Source organism: Gorilla gorilla, chromosome 2 (assembly GCF_029281585.2).
Source record: "Gorilla gorilla gorilla isolate KB3781 chromosome 2, NHGRI_mGorGor1-v2.1_pri, whole genome shotgun sequence".
Taxonomy (NCBI): Eukaryota; Metazoa; Chordata; class Mammalia; order Primates; family Hominidae; genus Gorilla; species Gorilla gorilla.
Window position 1 is genome coordinate 55,102,738 of NC_086017.1, and position 17,393 is coordinate 55,120,130.

At 50.6% G+C, this 17,393-nt stretch overlaps 1 protein-coding gene across 1 annotated transcript; it reads right to left on the reverse strand.

The window, feature by feature from the left end:
- Window positions 1-13,325: 13,325 nt before the first annotated feature.
- On the reverse strand, window positions 13,326-15,170 carry TMEM158 (transmembrane protein 158). Its single transcript, XM_004034007.5, has one exon. The coding sequence runs from the start codon at window positions 14,880-14,882 to the stop codon at window positions 13,983-13,985; it is 900 nt and encodes a 299-aa protein (XP_004034055.3). The 5' UTR covers window positions 14,883-15,170; the 3' UTR covers window positions 13,326-13,982.
- Between the last annotated feature and the right edge of the window lie 2,223 nt (window positions 15,171-17,393).

Sequence of the window (17,393 nt, forward strand, 5' to 3'; positions counted from 1 at the left end):
GCTCAGCCAGACCTGACGACACCACTGGCCTGCGGGTAGATTCTCTGCAGGGCCAGCCTGCACCTCTCAGCAAGGGCACCACCTGGTGGCGGGCACTCTATGGGATGGGCTCTCTCTCTCTCTCTCTCTGTCGGGGTGTGTGTGTGTGTGTGCACGCGTGTGTGTGTTTAGGTGGAGGGTAAAGTGGATGGGGAGGGGATTTACCCTCTGCAGCCTCAGGCTTCCCTGGCAAGCCACTGCCTTGGACATGACATTTGCTGGCTTGGCTGGGGCCCTGTGGCCAGATGTCAGAATTTAAGTTCTGCGCTTAGGGCTTGTACAACCTTAGACATTAAACATCTCTAAGCCTGTTTCTTATCAGTAAAAGGAAGATCAAAGTACCTAGCTCTTTGGGTTCTTTGTTAAAAATAAGATTATGCTTTGGATTCCTGAGAAATAGATCCTGAGAGATTCAGATGTAAGTAGTTTATTTGAGAAGTGACTCCAGGAAAAACCACTTGGGGAGGGGGATGTGAGCCAGGAGTGGGGAAGAAGATGGCAAGGGTGACTTATCCAGCAAGTGTTTTGCCACTGAGGGCACCTGCACGCCATCCCTCTCAGTAGGACCTTGCCTGAGGGGCGAGGGAGCTGGGGTATTTATCCACAGATTCCCATCAGTCACTGTGGGAGGACCACTTCTGGGGTGACTTAATGCCTCAGCTCTCTCACTTATTTGACATGTGGGCACGGTGGTCACCAGCAACCAGAGAAGGTCCTCAGATAGATTCGGAAATGATGGCATTCGGAAGTTGGGACAACATGTATGGAAATGGTTAGTGGGGAGGGGGGATGGCTGGGGCACCACCAAAGTCTTCTATATGCATGATTAAAAATTCTCAGAACATAGTAACATTTCAATAAACAATAGCTATTTATAATAGTACACATCAGTGGTCCCCGGCAAAGTGTGACACAGCTGATAACCTAGATGTAGGTCCAGACAGTCTGTGTGCCATGGGAGCGCTAGGCACCAACAGCCCTACAGCAGGTGTTTAGTGTCCCCTCATGTATATATAGGGGAACTGAGGCTCATGGAGCATGAGAGCCTTGTTGAGGGTCATGGGGCCGATCGTGCCAATGTTGGTCTCCTGCGGGCTGTGCTGCTGCTCCCGCCAGTCCAGGATTGTAAAGAGTTTTCATCCTGTGTCTGTGTTAAAATGTGCTCTCTCTGAGCCCCACCATGACAGCGCAGAAATTTGTTTCCATCTGTAAAATGTCAAGGCTGAATCTTTTATGTTCTGCCCTGGGTCTGTGCCCGATAATGAACTCCATCCAAGCCCTGTGGCTGCCTCCAGCCCACGAGACTCTTTGGAACAAAACGAATAATTCTCAGTGGCAGGAGAGAGTGAGAGAATGGTTTTATCACTCTTTTCCTGCACGACTCAGACCTGAGAGAAAAGAAGAGGGAATTGGCAGAAATAGAAGGCGGCAGGGACGCTCTCTCACTTGTTCCCTGCAGTCATGCCTGTATGGAATTTGGGAGTTTGCTGGACCAGGGGGGCTGCTTTGGGTCCACTGGGAGCAGAAACCTGGGGTTCCATCACCTGCCTCATGGCGGGGCATTGAGTCTGCTCTCAGCTCTCTTTCCTGAACACCATTGCCACATCTGTCTGTGCTGGTGACGAAAGAGAGAGAATCCTCAACTGTCTCCTTTGTACTGCACTAGGCCATTCCGCAACTCAAGCAGGAGAAAAACCCAGGAGTGGGGTGGCATAGGCGGGGCAACACAAGGAGCCCGTGCATCAGGGAGCGCAGGCTGTTTCTGGATCATTCCACTGGGAAGGGGACAAAACCCATCTTTTATGACCCATGTTCAGTTCTCAGTTGGAGTCAGGTAAGCCTTTCCCTTATTCTTATAATTTTAAAAATGTTTTCTAAAATTGTGGTATGACATACGTAACATGCAATTCTTTTATGTTTCTTTGTTTGTTTGTTTGTTTATTTATTTATTTATTTATTTATTTATTTATTTATTTTGAGATGGAGTTTCACTCTTGTTGCCCAGGCTGGAGTGCAATGGCGTGATCTTGACTCACCACAACCTCCGCCTTCCGGTTTCAAGCAATTCTCCTGCCTCAGCCTCCCAAGTAGCTGGGATTACGGGCATGTAATCCCACCATGCCTGGCTATTAAATTAATATTTAACCCTTTTAAAGGATTTGATTTGGTGGCATTAATTACATTCACAATGTTGTGAAACCACCACCACTCTCTGGTTTCAAAACTTTTTCATCATCCCAAACAGAACCAATTAGGCTATAAGATAGTCCTGGGTGAGCCAGGGCTCCAGCTGGGACATGTGTTTCTAAAGGAGTGTGGAGAGGAAGTAAACTCTTAGGTATATTTTCCTGTAAAATCATGACAACAGTACCTATGGGAGAGGTACTGTTATTATTCCCATTTTACAGAAAAGGAAACTGAGGCCTAGAAAGCAGCTGGCCAGTGCCAGGGCTAGTATTTGAAATAGACTAGTCTGGCCTCACTGGGCACCACCTCCACCCCACCTGGCTGGTCCCACTTCTCACTCCATTCTGCTGGAATCATTCCATGAGCTAAAATGTCTAACGATGTTGGGCCTTTGACTTCCCTCTGAAGGGAATTGGTAGGCTGAGCTGAATCTGCAGGGTTTTGGCCATCTCATCTGGCAAATTAAGTGTGACGTGGGGGTTCCTGAATGAGGTGGATGTGAATTGTAATGAACACGGGCTTATTTGAGCCTAGAATCGGGCCAGTCGTGGATCTACATTGAAAAGGGACTTGGGGAGCTGTATGAGTGGGGCTGGGCCATTCCTGGAGTGGCGAGGCCTTCCTGGAGGACCCCACATCTGTTTGCTGCTTCAGCACAGTAGAGAGACTCTTTGAGGGGATGCGAACGTGGAGAGTCCCCTCCCCACACTGAAGGATCAGAAACCATGGAGGGTCCTTGCCCCAGCGCAGCAGCAGAGCCTGTGGCCCCAGCCCTATGCGGTGCTGGGACTCTCCATTTCAGTGGGGTGGTCAGAGGGGAGGCAGAAGGCCCTGAGAAACCTTTCCTTCCACATCCCCAGGGCCCCAGAGTGAACCAGACTCTAGGTAGTGGGAGAGGGGATGCTTGCAAAAGATCAAGAACAACAGCCCTGAAGATTTTCAACAATCAGTATTAGTAAACCTCACTCATGAAGCACTTTCTATGTGCCAAGGAACACCCTAGGGGTTCTTCATAATTACTCTCCCCAACTCTCTGGCTGCTGGGTAGGTATTATTTTCTCTGTTTTACAGATGAGGAAGAGAATGCCCAGCAAGGTAAAATGGCAGAGCTAAGATGCAAACAAACTCAGGTTTGGGCATCGCAGACCCAAACCCCTGTTCCTTTCCCTCCTTGTATCTGAAAACTCTTCTCGGCACCAGGGGAGGTGCATCTGGGAGTGGCTGTGTCTGCCTGCGTGTTGATGCTGGTGGCGTGCATGTGTGTGGGCCGGGAGGTGGGTCTGTGACATCCTGGGTGAAAGGCAGTGGAGTGAGGCCTTCTCTGGCATTGCTGATGGCTACCTGAATCTCCTGTTTCTCTGGGCCGGCTCTCTGGCAGCCAGGTGGGGACGCACACCTCGATCTGCCCTCAGGTGCTTTAAACCGAGGTGAGGGTTCACAAAGCCACCAGAGCAGCTGCTCTTTCCTTGCAGATGCCTATCTGGAGGGGGTGTCACTTGGCGACAGGAATGGCATTTCCCACAGAGGCGTTGGGGGCGCTTAAAACCCCGTTTAGTCAGGCCACACAGGAAATCTGCCCAGTGTTTTCTGAGCCTGGGCTGGAAGAGGCCTGCAAGGAAACCACAGGAACACACAATTTTTGCTCATAATGCAATTCAACAGAGAGTTCTTGAGGGCCTGTGTGGGCACATCTCTGAGACACCAAGACGGTAAAATTCCAGGATTCTCCCCACACCCAGGGAGGACATCCTAGCTGCCCCACTGTGCACTTTGGAGGCACAGCCCTCATTAGATTGCTGTGAGGATTTGGAAGGCCAAGTTCCTGGCATCTACAACCCATGCTAATTTCTTCTCTTCCTCACTTTAGAGCGTGATATTCATTGCTAACTGACAAAGAAATCATTTTTAAAACGTGAAACATTTCTTCTTTCTTGTTTACCTCATTGACTTGAAAAAAAATCTTTACTCCATGGCCCTGGTCATTTGAATACAAAAATGCAAAAATCATAATGATTTTATAGATTATTAGAGCCACGCAAACAGCCAATTTAGACAATCCAGGGCAAAATACATTCTGATATCTTAAGCATCCTCTTTTCTTACTTGTACATGTTTCCCCTTCAAATCACTCAGAAAAATGGGAGGCCTTGACCTCTGTTTCAGTCTACCTGCTGGAAAAATCCTCGAGGGAAGTGTCTTTGTGGTGGATGTGGTCTGACTTGGCCTGGAAGATGGGGAGGGAAAGCCTGAACACAAAACTGCAGGCCTGTGAGGGACTGGGCAGGGAGAGGCTGCAGACTTCTCCCAGCTGCCTCCCCTTCTAAAGAGCTGGGCCCAGCTAAACGGAAGCTGCCAGGGAGGCTGTACTGACCCCTCTACCTAGAATTTGACCCGTGATTTGTTAAAGTGGAAATACAAAAGACCAGCCCTTTGTCTCAAGGTGCAGCAACTGTGGTGCACGGCCTGCTCCAGAGGTTCCCCTGGGGTCAGGCTGAAGCCCACATCAGCTGAGACCACGTGCTTGCTTTGCTACTTCCCCTGCCCCATCCTGCTTCCCTCACTCCCCTTCTCCTGAAAGCATGCCCCAATTCATCGCTTGGATGAGACTCTCCATCTCAGGCTCTGCTTCTAGGGAACCCAGTCTAAGTCACGATCCATTCTGGAAGACCTTAACACTTTCCACTGACTGTGAGTGCTGCCGAATACATTTTGACCCATTGGTGGTTCCTGCCCTTGGTGATTCCCCGACCTCTGGCGAGATCTTTTCCTCTCTGGTGAGCCTCTGGATGTTCTGACTTCAGAGGGGTTCTGGCTGCAGCTTTAACTCAGCCATATGTTGTGACAGCTCTTGGAGCAGCATTACACGGGAGCAATATCCTTCCTGCTAATTGGATCTCAGAATTCATTTTCGGACCAAAGACATCAAATAAACCCAGGAAATACGAAGCCGTTCGCAGTTATGACTTGAGACGAATTGAGTTATTCATCCTCTAAAGTTGTGTTCTGTTCCTTATCAGCCTCATCTGAAACCTCAGACACAAAAGCAGAGATGTTTCTGCCAGGAGGGGCGGAAAGTTCGGTCTGGCTTTGATATATGTCTGGAGATGATAAACTTGGGAAGGGAAATATAGCAGATCCAATCCTCCTTCCCCCATCTCCATTAGGTCTTTGGCCTTGATAGATTTCAATATCCTGTGCAGCTGACCCATGTATCAAGAATACAGCCTTCACACACCTGCCGTGAGAAGCCGTCTATGACCTTCTGCAGAGGGAGGGAACTGCCTAAGAGCTGCTGAGTGCAGGAATGCAGGTTGCTAAGAAGCAGGTACCCAGTTTGGGGTTAAAATATGTATAATATATCCATTTGAATACCCATCAATAAATATCAGTCATGCTCACTTGTGGGTGCTGGGGGTTATTGGAGATATTGATTCATTTGTTTTATGAGTGGTATTTTCTAATTTTTCTATGATATAACACTGGTCTAGTAAAGAAATACAAGTTTTAAAAGCAGTTATGCACAACACAGTTCCTTTTTTTTTTGAGATGGAGTTTGGCTTTTGTCTCCCAGGCTGGAGTGCAATGGCGTGATCTCAGCTCACTGCAACCTCTGCCTCCCCGGTTCAAGCAATTCTCCTGCCTCAGCCTCCCGAGTAGCTGGGATTACAGGTGCCTGCCACCACACCTGGCTAATTTTTGCATTTTTAGTAGAGATGGGGTTTCACCATGTTGGCCAGGGTGGTCTCGAACTCCTAACCTCAGGTGATCCACCCGCTTCGGCCTCCAAAAGTGCTGGGATTACGGGCATGAGCCACCACGCCTGGCCATTTCCATTTTTTAATATGAATAATTACTTATGGTCACACACACGTGTAAAACAAAACTGCAACTACATGCACCAAAATGTTTGCAGGGCTTAGTTTTGGGTAGTAGGAAGATGTGTAGTCTTTTCTTTCTTTTTTACTTAGCAAGGTATTCTATGACTTCAGGCAATGCTGTATGGTAAAATATCCATTCTCAGTCTCTGATGGACCTGCACAGTGTTAACCAACACAGGTCCCCTCTCAGGGACATGGTGATGGCCTTGCACTGGCATGGTGGGATGTGCCTGTCAGGCTGAGTGAGACACTGGAACTCAGTGATCCAAGGAGAGAGGATGGAGCTAGTCCCCTTGGGATAGCGCTGCAGGATAGAAGCCAGCAGAACCTGCTCCCAGCCACCAGGCAGGCTCCTGCCCGTGTGCCCCTCGTGCCTGGAGTCTTCCCATGGAGGGTCCTCCATGTGCATGTTCTGCTCTCCATTCTCCCCGTGCCTCAGCCTCCAGCTCCAGGGCACCCACTCCATTCTCCCCTGTGCCTTTCGGTGGGAGCATCTGGGTCTCTCATTTTGTGCGTGTGCAGGGCGGATGAGAAAGGGGATCATCTTTCTGTTCTTAGAGCTGATGTTTCAATTCTCTTTTCCTTCTCTCCTCTTAGTTATTGCCTTTCCTTCTATTTCTTTTGCTTCTTCCCTCTCCAGTCCAAAGGAACCGTTATTAGTAATCATATTTATTATGATTACTGTATAGTAATCATATTTATTATTATCACTATTTTCTAGTGTAGGCCTCCCTCAGCAGCTGCAGAGTTATCTAGAAACCCAGGAGGGAAGATAGGGCGTAATGTTAAATTCTATGGTAAGAAAATCAGCATCTATCTTGCAAGAACAAATAATACATGGAATTAACTTGAGCCAGGGAATTCCTGAGGATCATAAATATTCTGAAATAAGATTCCAAGGTACTACAATAGCAAGACCACAGTTCTAGATCCTTACACAGTGTGGATCATGATTTAAGTCCAGAGTGGCTACCATAGAAGGCAGCCCTACAGGTAGGCTGGAAATCACAAATGTTATCCCCTGGGATAGAAAAGTGCGTTGGTAACAGTGGTGGCTCAGAGGGACCTGGAGTGCCATCGCAAGGGGACTCTGGGGGCTCTGTCAGGTTCTAAACAAGTTTCTCGAACCTGCAGCCACTTGACCTCTAGATTGGGGTTGGGGTGTTTGGGGGTTGGAGAGATAGGGCCAGCAGCCTTCTGTCCCATGCCCACTGACCCTCAGGAAGTCTGATAGGACTGCCAGTAGCCCGGCAAGGACTCTAATCACAGAACAAAAGGGGTCCTGGTGGGGCACCTGGAAGGTAGGTTATTTTCTAGAGTGCCAAAAAAGCTTGCTGGGAGGCATGTTGTCTCCACAGTCAAAATGAGGCCTTGGCGTGTTATCAAGATGCCAATCATTTTGATTTTTATCACTGATCCTGTGAAAGCACACAAAAGAATGCATCTTTGGCAGCACTCTAGTGCTTTGAGAGACAGTCCTGGGAATGCTCAGGCAATAAGAACGCCAGGAAAATACTAAGGGTGAGACGAGGAGAAAGGCCTTTAATTGTCCTGAGTGAGCAGCCATGCCACGTATCCTCAGACGACCACAGGAAATCCCCACCCTCCTCAAAATAACCTTGGGCCTTGTCCCATCCTGGGGTGTGGCAGAAAGCATCCAGTGTCAGCACAGTCTTGGAGGATGCCTAGGCTGGGAGGGGATGGTGCACTGGCTGGATCGATTGGGCTGAGGGTTATGTGATCTTGATAGCTGGAAGTGAGGGGCAGAGAAGAAGGCAGCCTCTTAGAAAGACAAGAAACAGAAGATTGCGGCGAAAGCATGGGGGCCTGCTGTCTGCAGAGACCTTGGCTGTAAAGAAAACAGCAGGAGCTGACCAAGGACAGTGTTGCTGTGTGGGGAATGGAGAAAAAATTTGTAAATTTAAGTTACTCACCAGACACGGTGACTCATGCCTGTAATCCCAGCACTTTGGGAGGCCAAGGTGGGCGGATCCCTTGAGGTCAGAGTTTGAGACCAGCCTGCCCAACATAGGGAAAACTGTTTCTACTAAAAATATGAAATTAGTTGAGTGTGGTGGCAGGTGCCTGTAGTTCCAGCTATTTGGGAGGCTGAAGCAGGAGAATGGCTTGAATCCGGGAGGCAGAGGTTGCAGTGAGCTAAGATGGCGCCACTGTACTCCAGCCTGGGCAATAGAGTGAGATGCTGTCTCAAAAAAAAAAAAAAAAAATTAAGTTACTTAGAGCTAATGGGAGATGGTAAGACCAGAAGGGTGAGCTTCTTGAAAATGTCTGAGAGCTGGAGGCAAGTAGGAAACTTGTACTTGGGGTAAGAACCAGAGAAAAGACCAAGAAGAAGAATCCCCGCAGAATGTTGCCTTGGCGAGGAGAATCCAGGGGACCTTAGTCGTCTCCTCATGTGTGGAGGCTGCACAAAGCAGTTTTGCCCTAAATCCAAAGACCCAGCAAGGAAGAGCCAAGAAGGGAAGGTGATGTCTGGTAAGTGCCTGCCCACAGTGAATGCAGTAAGCAGCCGTGTTCCAGTTCAAGGTTTGTTCCCCAGCAGTCCCACACATGGTGAAGGGGTTCGGCACTCCCAGCCCAGAATGAGCCCTGTATTGCACTGGGAGAGATGTCCCAGAAGAGGCGCAGCAGAGCCGGGAAGGGCGAAGGCACTGTCTAAAGAGCCGGTCTGCCCTGGGGTGGGGAGTTGAAGGGGAGGGGGCTGAACAGAAGGTCTACCAGCAAGAGACCAGAGGGAAGTCAGGAATAGGCCCCACTGAGCACCCATGACAAGGTGCACACAAGGGCCGCCAGTCCCAATGACCTGGGTGAATTTGGGCAGTTAGCCTCTGTTATCCCCTCCTTTTCCTAGTGGCTTCTCTGGCCAGAGGAAAAGGCTTAGCTGTGAACTGAATGCCATTTACATTGCTCTTAACTCTCCCAATCCTTTTAGCTCAAAACCTCTTAATCTAGCTGGGAAATGGAGGATATTGGCCCCCAGAAAAAGGAGAGAATAGGAGAGTGAAGACCCACCTCTTCATGCCCCTGATGTTAATGAATCTGGAGGAGGGGCTAGGCCAGGAGAGTTGAGATGCTTGTTCTGACACACTCTCCTTGCTCCCCATTTGGTTTCTAACTATTCTCCTATCCCTCAAGATTCCTAGACCATGGGGATCCAGAGTGCAAATCTTCCAGATTAGGTTCTTTAGGGATATCCCCTCCTCTATTTTTGGAAAGCTACCAAGCTGATACCACCATTGTCTGTAAAATGCCCCAGGAGCAGCAGGTAGCTTCCAGCATGGCCAGGTGGCATGGCTGTCAGAGGAGGAGAGTCTAGAGCCAGCACTTCTAGAATGATCCTTTGTCTACTCACCAAACCAAGTCCTGTAATTCTTCTGGGTGGCCTCAGATCACACAGGTATGGCAGTGCTGAAAGTTGTGGTTATCATTAATGTTGCTCACTGATGCCAGTTTTTCCTCTCCCTTTGGCCACCGGGAAATGTGAACTCCTTGGCTCCCTCGTGATGGGTGGGGCCACATGACAGTTCTCATCAATGAGCAGAAAGGACGTGACTTCCTGCCTGGAGCATACTGAATTGCCAGTGTGAGACCCTCCAGGATTTGCTTCCTCCTACCTAGATGATGGCGGCCACCTTGTTGAGCCAGAGTCCCCATAATCTGGATCCCTGAAGGATTCCAAAGGGCAGAACTCCTGCCATCTTTGGACAGCATGAGCAAGGAAAAAACCTTTTTTTTTTTTTTTTTTAGACAGAGTCTTGCTCTGTTGCCCAGGCTGGAATGCTGGAATGCAGTGGTATGATCTCAGCTCACTGCAGCCTCACAGGGGTTCAAGCGATTCTCCTGTCTCAGCCTTCCAAGTAGATGGGACTATAGGTGCGTGCCTATAGTGCATGCCCGGCTAATTTTTGTATTTTTAGTAGAAATGGAGTTTCACTGTGTTGGCCAGGCTGGTCTCGAACTCCTGACCTCGAGTGATCCACCCACCTCGGCCTCCCAAAGTGCTGGGATTACAGGGGTGAGCCACCGTGCCCGGCCTGGAATAAACCTTTCTTGCACAAGCCGCCAGAAGCTGGGATTGCTTATTACTGGAGCATAACCTGGTGTATCCTGACTGATAAGGTGATGTGAGGGGGAAAGAAACAAGGCATCCTCCTTTGATTCTGGTTATTAGAGAACTATCCAGATGGAAAAGAAAAAGTAGAAATGTGTGATCTGTGTAAAAGAAATGCAAATGAGGCCGGGCGCGGTGGCTCACGCCTATAATCCCAGCACTTTGGGAGGCCGAGGCGGGCAGATCATGAGGTCAGGAGATCGAGACCATCCTGGCTTACACGGTGAAACCCCGTCTCTACTAAAAATACAAAAAATTAGCTGGGCGTGGTGGCAGGCGCCTGTAGTCCCAGCTACTTGGGAGGCTGGAGCTGGAGAATGGCGTGAACCCGGGAGGCGGACCTTGCAGTGAGTCGAGATCGCACCACTGCACTCCAGCCTGGGTGACAGAGCTAGACTCTGTCTCCAAAAAAAAAAAATGCAAATGAGAAGCATTTTTGTGATGTGCTCCTCATATGTGCCTAATGACCACATGGCTAGAACAGTTCTGCACGTTGTTGGGTAAATTGCCTGTCACAGGTGGGGTTCCTCAAGAAGCAGTCTGTGAGACAGAGATCACTGTGCAAGAGGCTTATTAGGGAGTGTGGATTAAGGCCTGTGGAAGGGAAGGAATGGGAGGAGGCAGACGTGGACAGAGGGAGTAGTTCAACTCCGTGAAATCTCCATGGACACCTCAGCCAGCCCTGAGGGAAGTCAGTCCTGAATGGAAGAGGGGCAGGCGCTGGAGGGTAGTGGAGGACCCTTCAGAGCTGCCCCAGTTGTGGCCAGAGGGCTGGGTCTTTCTGCCCCTGTGTTGATCAGTCATTGGATGTGGTGCCCCAGGTAGGAGGTGCGGCTTTGGACAGGGTGGTCTCTTCCGCTGAGGCAAGCCCCAAAGAAGACTAAAGTGTTCAGATCTGGGGCTGGAGGCAGCTCTCTTGATGAAAGCAGAAAACTCTGTAAGGCAGCCTTCGGCAGCAGCTGGATATTAAACAAGGGGTATCCATTCTCCCCAGGAGTAAACTTTCTCTCAGGAGAAGCAAAAATAACTGACAATGATGATTTATCCTGGGGACTCCGCTATATCATTGGCAACTCAAGCTGGCCCCACGAAGCTTTATAAATGGGCTGGAATCTGGGGGTGCCATGTGCACATGTACACAGGCTAAAATGGCACACTTCTTTTCCTGTCGTAGAAGAACTCCTGACTTATCCTTGTAAATTACATACTTGGAAGCGTTTCACTACTGAGATGATGCAAATCAAGCTGACTAGAAAATACAGACCCCACAGCTGAACTTGTCAAGGCCTGACTTCCTTTACCCAGTGGGCGACTTCAGCTGAACAAGATCAAAAGGACCTACAGGCTCTGTCCTCACTTTCTGGGACTAACTAGTCCATCAGTGATACACACACACACACACATAGCCCAGAACACACATGCACACATGCAGGTTCCACTGGCAATTCTGAAAGTCAATAGATGTTGATATTTCAATCACCCCTAAAAGGTAGATGTTAGGGCCCATATATAGAAAGTTCCATTAAGTGCCTGAGTGTCTCATTTAAAATTAATGCTATCAGGTTCTTTGGGGTTTGTAGCTACACAAAATCTGACATTGGCTAGGGTAGGTCAACAAAACGGTGGACCCTGAGCAGTGAGCTCCTAATTTTCCTGGGAAAAGAAGTTTCTAGTGATGAACAATACCATTCAGGGAGGCAGAAATCCTGGATTTAGTCTCAGCTCTGCCTCGTGTAGCTGTGTGATTGGAGACAAGATGCTCAATCTCTCTGAGCCATGGTATACATCTTGGAAAAAAGCAGGGAGAGTGATTACATGTGTGTACAAAGAATACATAATGTGCCTCCAGAGTTATAAATGCTATGATTACATTAAAATTGATCAAGGTTAGCAAAATTATTGACTTTTCTCCTGCCAGTTACCACAGGGTTAAAAAATGGTGATGCTTACAACCTATGAAGATCAATACTCCACCCTCTCCCCTCTCAGGGGCTGGTACCTGCTACAGATATCTCAGGACCTCAAAGAGTCAAAGGGGCAGCTGAAGCTGCAGGGCAATGACCCAGCCTCTCCTTCAGCCAGATTGCTGGGAAAATAAGCATCCCATTTATTTGATATAATAGACATCTCAAGATAAAAGGAGACAACCTACATTTGAGGGTTCCATTCCACTAGAACACAGCAGAGCAGTTCTCAAACTGGTAATGCATAGGAATGCCTTGGAGGGCATGTGAGAACACAGATTGCTAGGCTTTATCCCAGAGTTTTGGATTCTATAGGTCCTGGGTGGAGCCCAAGTTTTGCATCTCCAAGTTCCCAGGTGATGCTGATGTTGCTGGTCCAGGGACCAGGCTTTGAGAACTATAGCTCTAGACCAATCTCAAATATGCTTGCAAAATGAGGACGAGATGGAGCAAGGGAAAGCACCTTTCAAAGTCTCTTAAAAACGCTTTTAAAATAATTTTTAATATTAAGTCTCTTTAAGGACTTTTTACTTATTCTTCTGAAAACCTCGAAGAATTTGAAACTACTACACAGCAGACACTGTAACATGGAAACCAAGAGTGTAGAAAATCTTGTGATCATTAACTATTTATCCCCCAAGAGTTTATCTTTTTAAAAAATCTAAATGCAAAATAATATCTCAGGTTTTAATACCAGCTTTTGGAATGTGCTCATCTGCTAAAGTTCATGCATATGAAAAGAAATCTACATGCCTTTTAAAGTGAGTCATTTTCGTGAAAGCCATCCAGCTCAGAGGAACTATTGATTTTACCATTTTGATGCTTGCCTGGGTGTTTTGCAGAGCTTGAAACAGTGAGCAAAAAGTTAAATCATATAAAACTGTTTGCCACCGTGACAGGTGGGGGGTGGATGGGAACTGAGGGTCAGTGTGGTGAGATGCCAGACAATCGCCATCAGGGCAAATAATACTGTTTCCATCTATCTCTCACAGCCAGGTAAAGGAGACAGAAGTAGCCCTTCTCTAACTCTTCCGAGATTCCCTTGCTCAGGTTTTAGGGTAACGTCTTGCAATTCTGGGATTCCCTTTCCCAAATCAAATAAAGAAAAAGCTACATACACATCTCTGGAGGAAAATGTCTGTATTAAAAGCCAAAAAACCACAAAAGTACAAGAAGAAACGCCCACCAGGCCACGTCACTGGATAGATCAACTTGGAAAAGGTTCATAAAGTTCATTTTCAGCGGTAACAATATATCGGTGTTAAATCCTTCCCATGCCCTCCCCCCAATTTTAAATAAATTAAAAAACAACAGATTTCAAATACAACTATGTTCAGATACAAAGAGCTTCTCTTACTACAGCAATAGCAATTTAATCTTTTTGTTTTGTATTTTTTTACTAAAACTTTCATTTAAAACAGTTATTAAATATATAAAACAAATACACAGGATTTGGTCATTTTCTGCCATGAATCTAGGGCACGTGGGTGTGGGGAGGGAGTCGGGCAGGGGGATGCAATAGAGGGGAAAGGGCCCCATTTCCCTCCTCTCCGTCTTCGGAGCTGCGATCCACCCTCAGTCCAAGGGCTTAAACATCTGCTGTTCGGAACTGGAAGCGCAGCACAAACCTTGCTTTTCAAAGGCGCTGGGGTCTCTCGGCGGCCCCATGTCGGGAAGAGGAACTAACGATAACTACAGCACGAAGCACACCGGCCGAGTCTCCGGCGGGAAAGGCACCCGCGCGCGCGGACACAGGACGGACACAGGGAGGAGCGGAGCGGGTCACTTGGTCGCCACCCCCGAAGTGACGGCCGCGGCGGCGGCGGCAGCGGCGGCGGCGGCGGCGGCTGCGGTGGTCCCTGCGGGCACTGTGGCGGGGGTGGCTGCGGTGGTGCTGGCGGTGGTCCGGCGCTGTTCCATGCCGTTGGGCAGGAAGCCGGCGATGATGGGCACTGGCCAGATGAGGGCGGCCACGCTCCACACCACGATGACCAGGGTCATGAAGCAGGCCACCAGCGTGGACTCAATGGGCTTACGGTTCAGCCGCCAGCCCGGCTCGCCCTGCAGCTCCTCCAGGCTGAAGTCTAGGCAGCAGAAATGCAGCGGCTCGCCCTGCAGCCACAGCGGCCCGGGCGGCTCGGCCGCGGGGTAGGCTGGCAGCGCGGTGGGCGCCCCGGCGGTGGCGGCGGCGCTGGGGGCGGCGGCGGGCCGGAGGCGGCCGGTGCGGCGACCGCGCACCCAGCCGCAGCCCACGCAGAGGCGCAGGTCCTGCTGCGCGCCGCCCGCCGCCAGCCCCAGGTGCTCGATGAGCAGCGGCGGCCCGACGCGATGGAAGGCGGCGGCGAAGAAAGCGCGGCCGTGCGCGTTGGTGGAGAAGAGCAGTAGGTCGCACTGGAAGCCCCGCGGGCGGCCCCAGCGCACGAGCAGCGAGCTCAGCATCTGCCGCTGCACGCTGATGTTGCACGGCGCCGCCGCCGCCGCCGCCTCCTCAGGGCCCGGGCGCTCGGGGGGCCCGGGGGCCGCCGAGGCCAGCAGCCGCGGGGCGATGGGCTCGTCCGCGGAGGACGCGTTGACTGAAGCATTGGAGGGCACCCCGAGGAGGCCGGGCGCGTCCGCGGCCCCGCCGCGGACGGGCGGCAGCGGGCAGGCGGCGGCCAGGAGCGCGGCGAGCAGGGGCAGCATGGCCTGCGGCGGGCGCCTACGCGCGCGAGGTCGGCGGCGGCTGCATGGCGAGCGGGCGACGGGCCGGCGAGCTCACGGTGGGACCACGGGAGCCGGCGGCCGGGCGCAGTGCGGGCGCGCCGGGCGCCTGCCAAGCCCGCAGGGGCGGCGCGGAGGCGGTGGCGGCGGCTGGCTCGGCGCGGGGATCCCTCCAGACCCGGTTGCGTTTGGGGTTCCCCGCCGCCCCCGGCGCCGGGGCCCTTGGGCTGCCGCGCTGCTCTGCGGGGCCGGGTGCTATCCCAGAGCAGGATTCCCCGGCGCGGCTCCGCCTCCCGCGTGCCCCGCCCCGCCCCGCCCTCCGCTCGCCGGGCTCGGGGACTCAGGGGAGGGCGGGGTTCCACGCGCCGGGGCTGGGAGAGGAATCGCCAGGGCGGGGCTGGGTGCGGGGGCGCGGCGGAGAGCGGATCGCCCGGGGTGCGTGCGGGCGGGCGGGGAAGCCTGCGGACGCGCCCCGGCGCCCCCGTGCTCTGGGTGAATCGCGTTCTCAGAGGGAGGCTCCAGGGCCCGGAGACCATCCTTTTGTGAGGCCTGAGGGGAGCTTCGCTGTCTCGCCTTAGCGCTACCGAACCTCCTTTGTTTTACGGAAGGGGAAACTGAGGTCGAGAGAGGGGAAAGGGCCTCGCTAGGCCAACTCATGAGCCAGAAACAACTCCGCGCCACTAGCTCTTTCTGCCTTTTTACGGTGTCTCTTACCTCAAATCTGTAGAGTTTGGCTGCTTTTTAATGGCTCCAACACAGCAGACTCACTTGGGATTCTCCTCGCAGCAAGCGAGGAAAATTCCAAGAACTCTGTGGAGTTTCCAGTGGAGAGTGACTGGCTGGGGGAATGTGAGCCCTGAAGCTCTGCCTCCTGGGGGTCCCGAGGACACAGGTCCTGACAGGTCGAGTGAGCGCGTGTTCATGAAACAGTTGTAGGTTAGAACCCACGTCAAAGGGGCAGTTCATCCCCTTTGGAATATTATATGGGAGGAGGGCTACCAAGAATAACGTGTCAAGAGATCAGATTTATCACATTTATATTGAAAAGCACTTTCTTAGTAGTTTGGCCCCTCACACTTGGAAACAAACTTCATCGACCCTTCATCATTCCCATCGTTCTTTAGGGGACATTTATGTTGAATTATTATCTATTTTATTTTAGTTGGAAGCCCTTGTACTCCATGAGCACCAAGTATTCCTGATTCGGAGAGGGGAGGGGTGGAGGGAGCAGAGAAAGGCCTCAACAAAACGGCCTTCCTTCTAAACCAGCTAATCCTGAGAGGTCTGCCAAGAGTCCAGCTACATTGCTAGGCATCCTGGCTGATCCTGGAAGCTTTTGTCCATTGTTTTCTAACAATAAGTAAAATGGGACTGAGAAAGTTGCAAAAATGCCTCAGAATAAAGCTCCCCAACTTATTCCGCCTGTTGCCATCTAAGCAAGCCATTATTCTGACTTAGCCTTGGTTTCCCCATCTGAGTTGGGGGGTGGGTGGTACCTCCTCACAGGGCTGCTGTGATAATACTCCCAACCCAGTGTCTGTCTATCTGTCCCCAGATGTTCCCACATGGTGGTTGCTGTGATGTGGTTACTATCAGTGCTGCCCAAGTTGGCTGCCTAGAGTGGTCCTTGGTTTCTACAGAAATGGTTCATTTCCCCAAGGGGATGGGACTCCCTTTTCGTTTAAGCCTCCATCACTTTTGTGATGCAAGTGGTGCTACTAGGGAGAACAATGTGAATTTTCCTGCTTTTAATAAAAATGACTTCTCCTTTCAACCTTTGCATATCAGGAACAGAAGCTGCTCAGTGATGTGGCAGAACAGTTTTAATTTAAGCCATGTGGCTGGTGAACCCTGAAGAACAGGAATATCAAGTGATCCTGAGGGCTGAGGGAGGCCTAATCTTCAAGGGGTGCGTTTTGAGCCAGGCTGTTGCCTGTGACTGCAGATGACATTCTCTGGGGTTTCAGTCAGAGGCAGAGGCTTCCTGAGCTTTCCTGAGACACTCCTGGCTTTGTCTGTGCAGCGGGGAAGGCAGCAGCAAAGGGAAAAGACAAGAGATCTATTTGGGGAGCCAGGCAGTTCCCTGCAAAGTTGCGCCACTGAAGCTCTGCATCCTAGCAACCTGTGTTCTGCCCACTTTTCCAGCAGGTGCCGTCCTGAGGACTCCGTCACCTCGCCCTCATTCAGAATGTAATTACCCTTCAAATAGTAACACAGATCCTACTTTCTAGATTGATTTGCTATCTTTTTGGAATTTGAGAACAGAAGATAGCAAGGAAGTTATTTTCTATCTTGTTTACTACTGTTCCCAGCAACGGGAAAAGCACCTAGCTCAGGGTAGAGGCTCAGTAAATACATTTTTGTTTGTTTGTTTTTTTGAGATGGAGTCTTGCTGTGTCACCCAAGCTGGACTGCAGTGGTTCGATCTCGGCTCACTACAACCTCTGCCTCCCAGGATCAAGCCATTCTCCTGCCTCAGCATCCTGAGTAGCT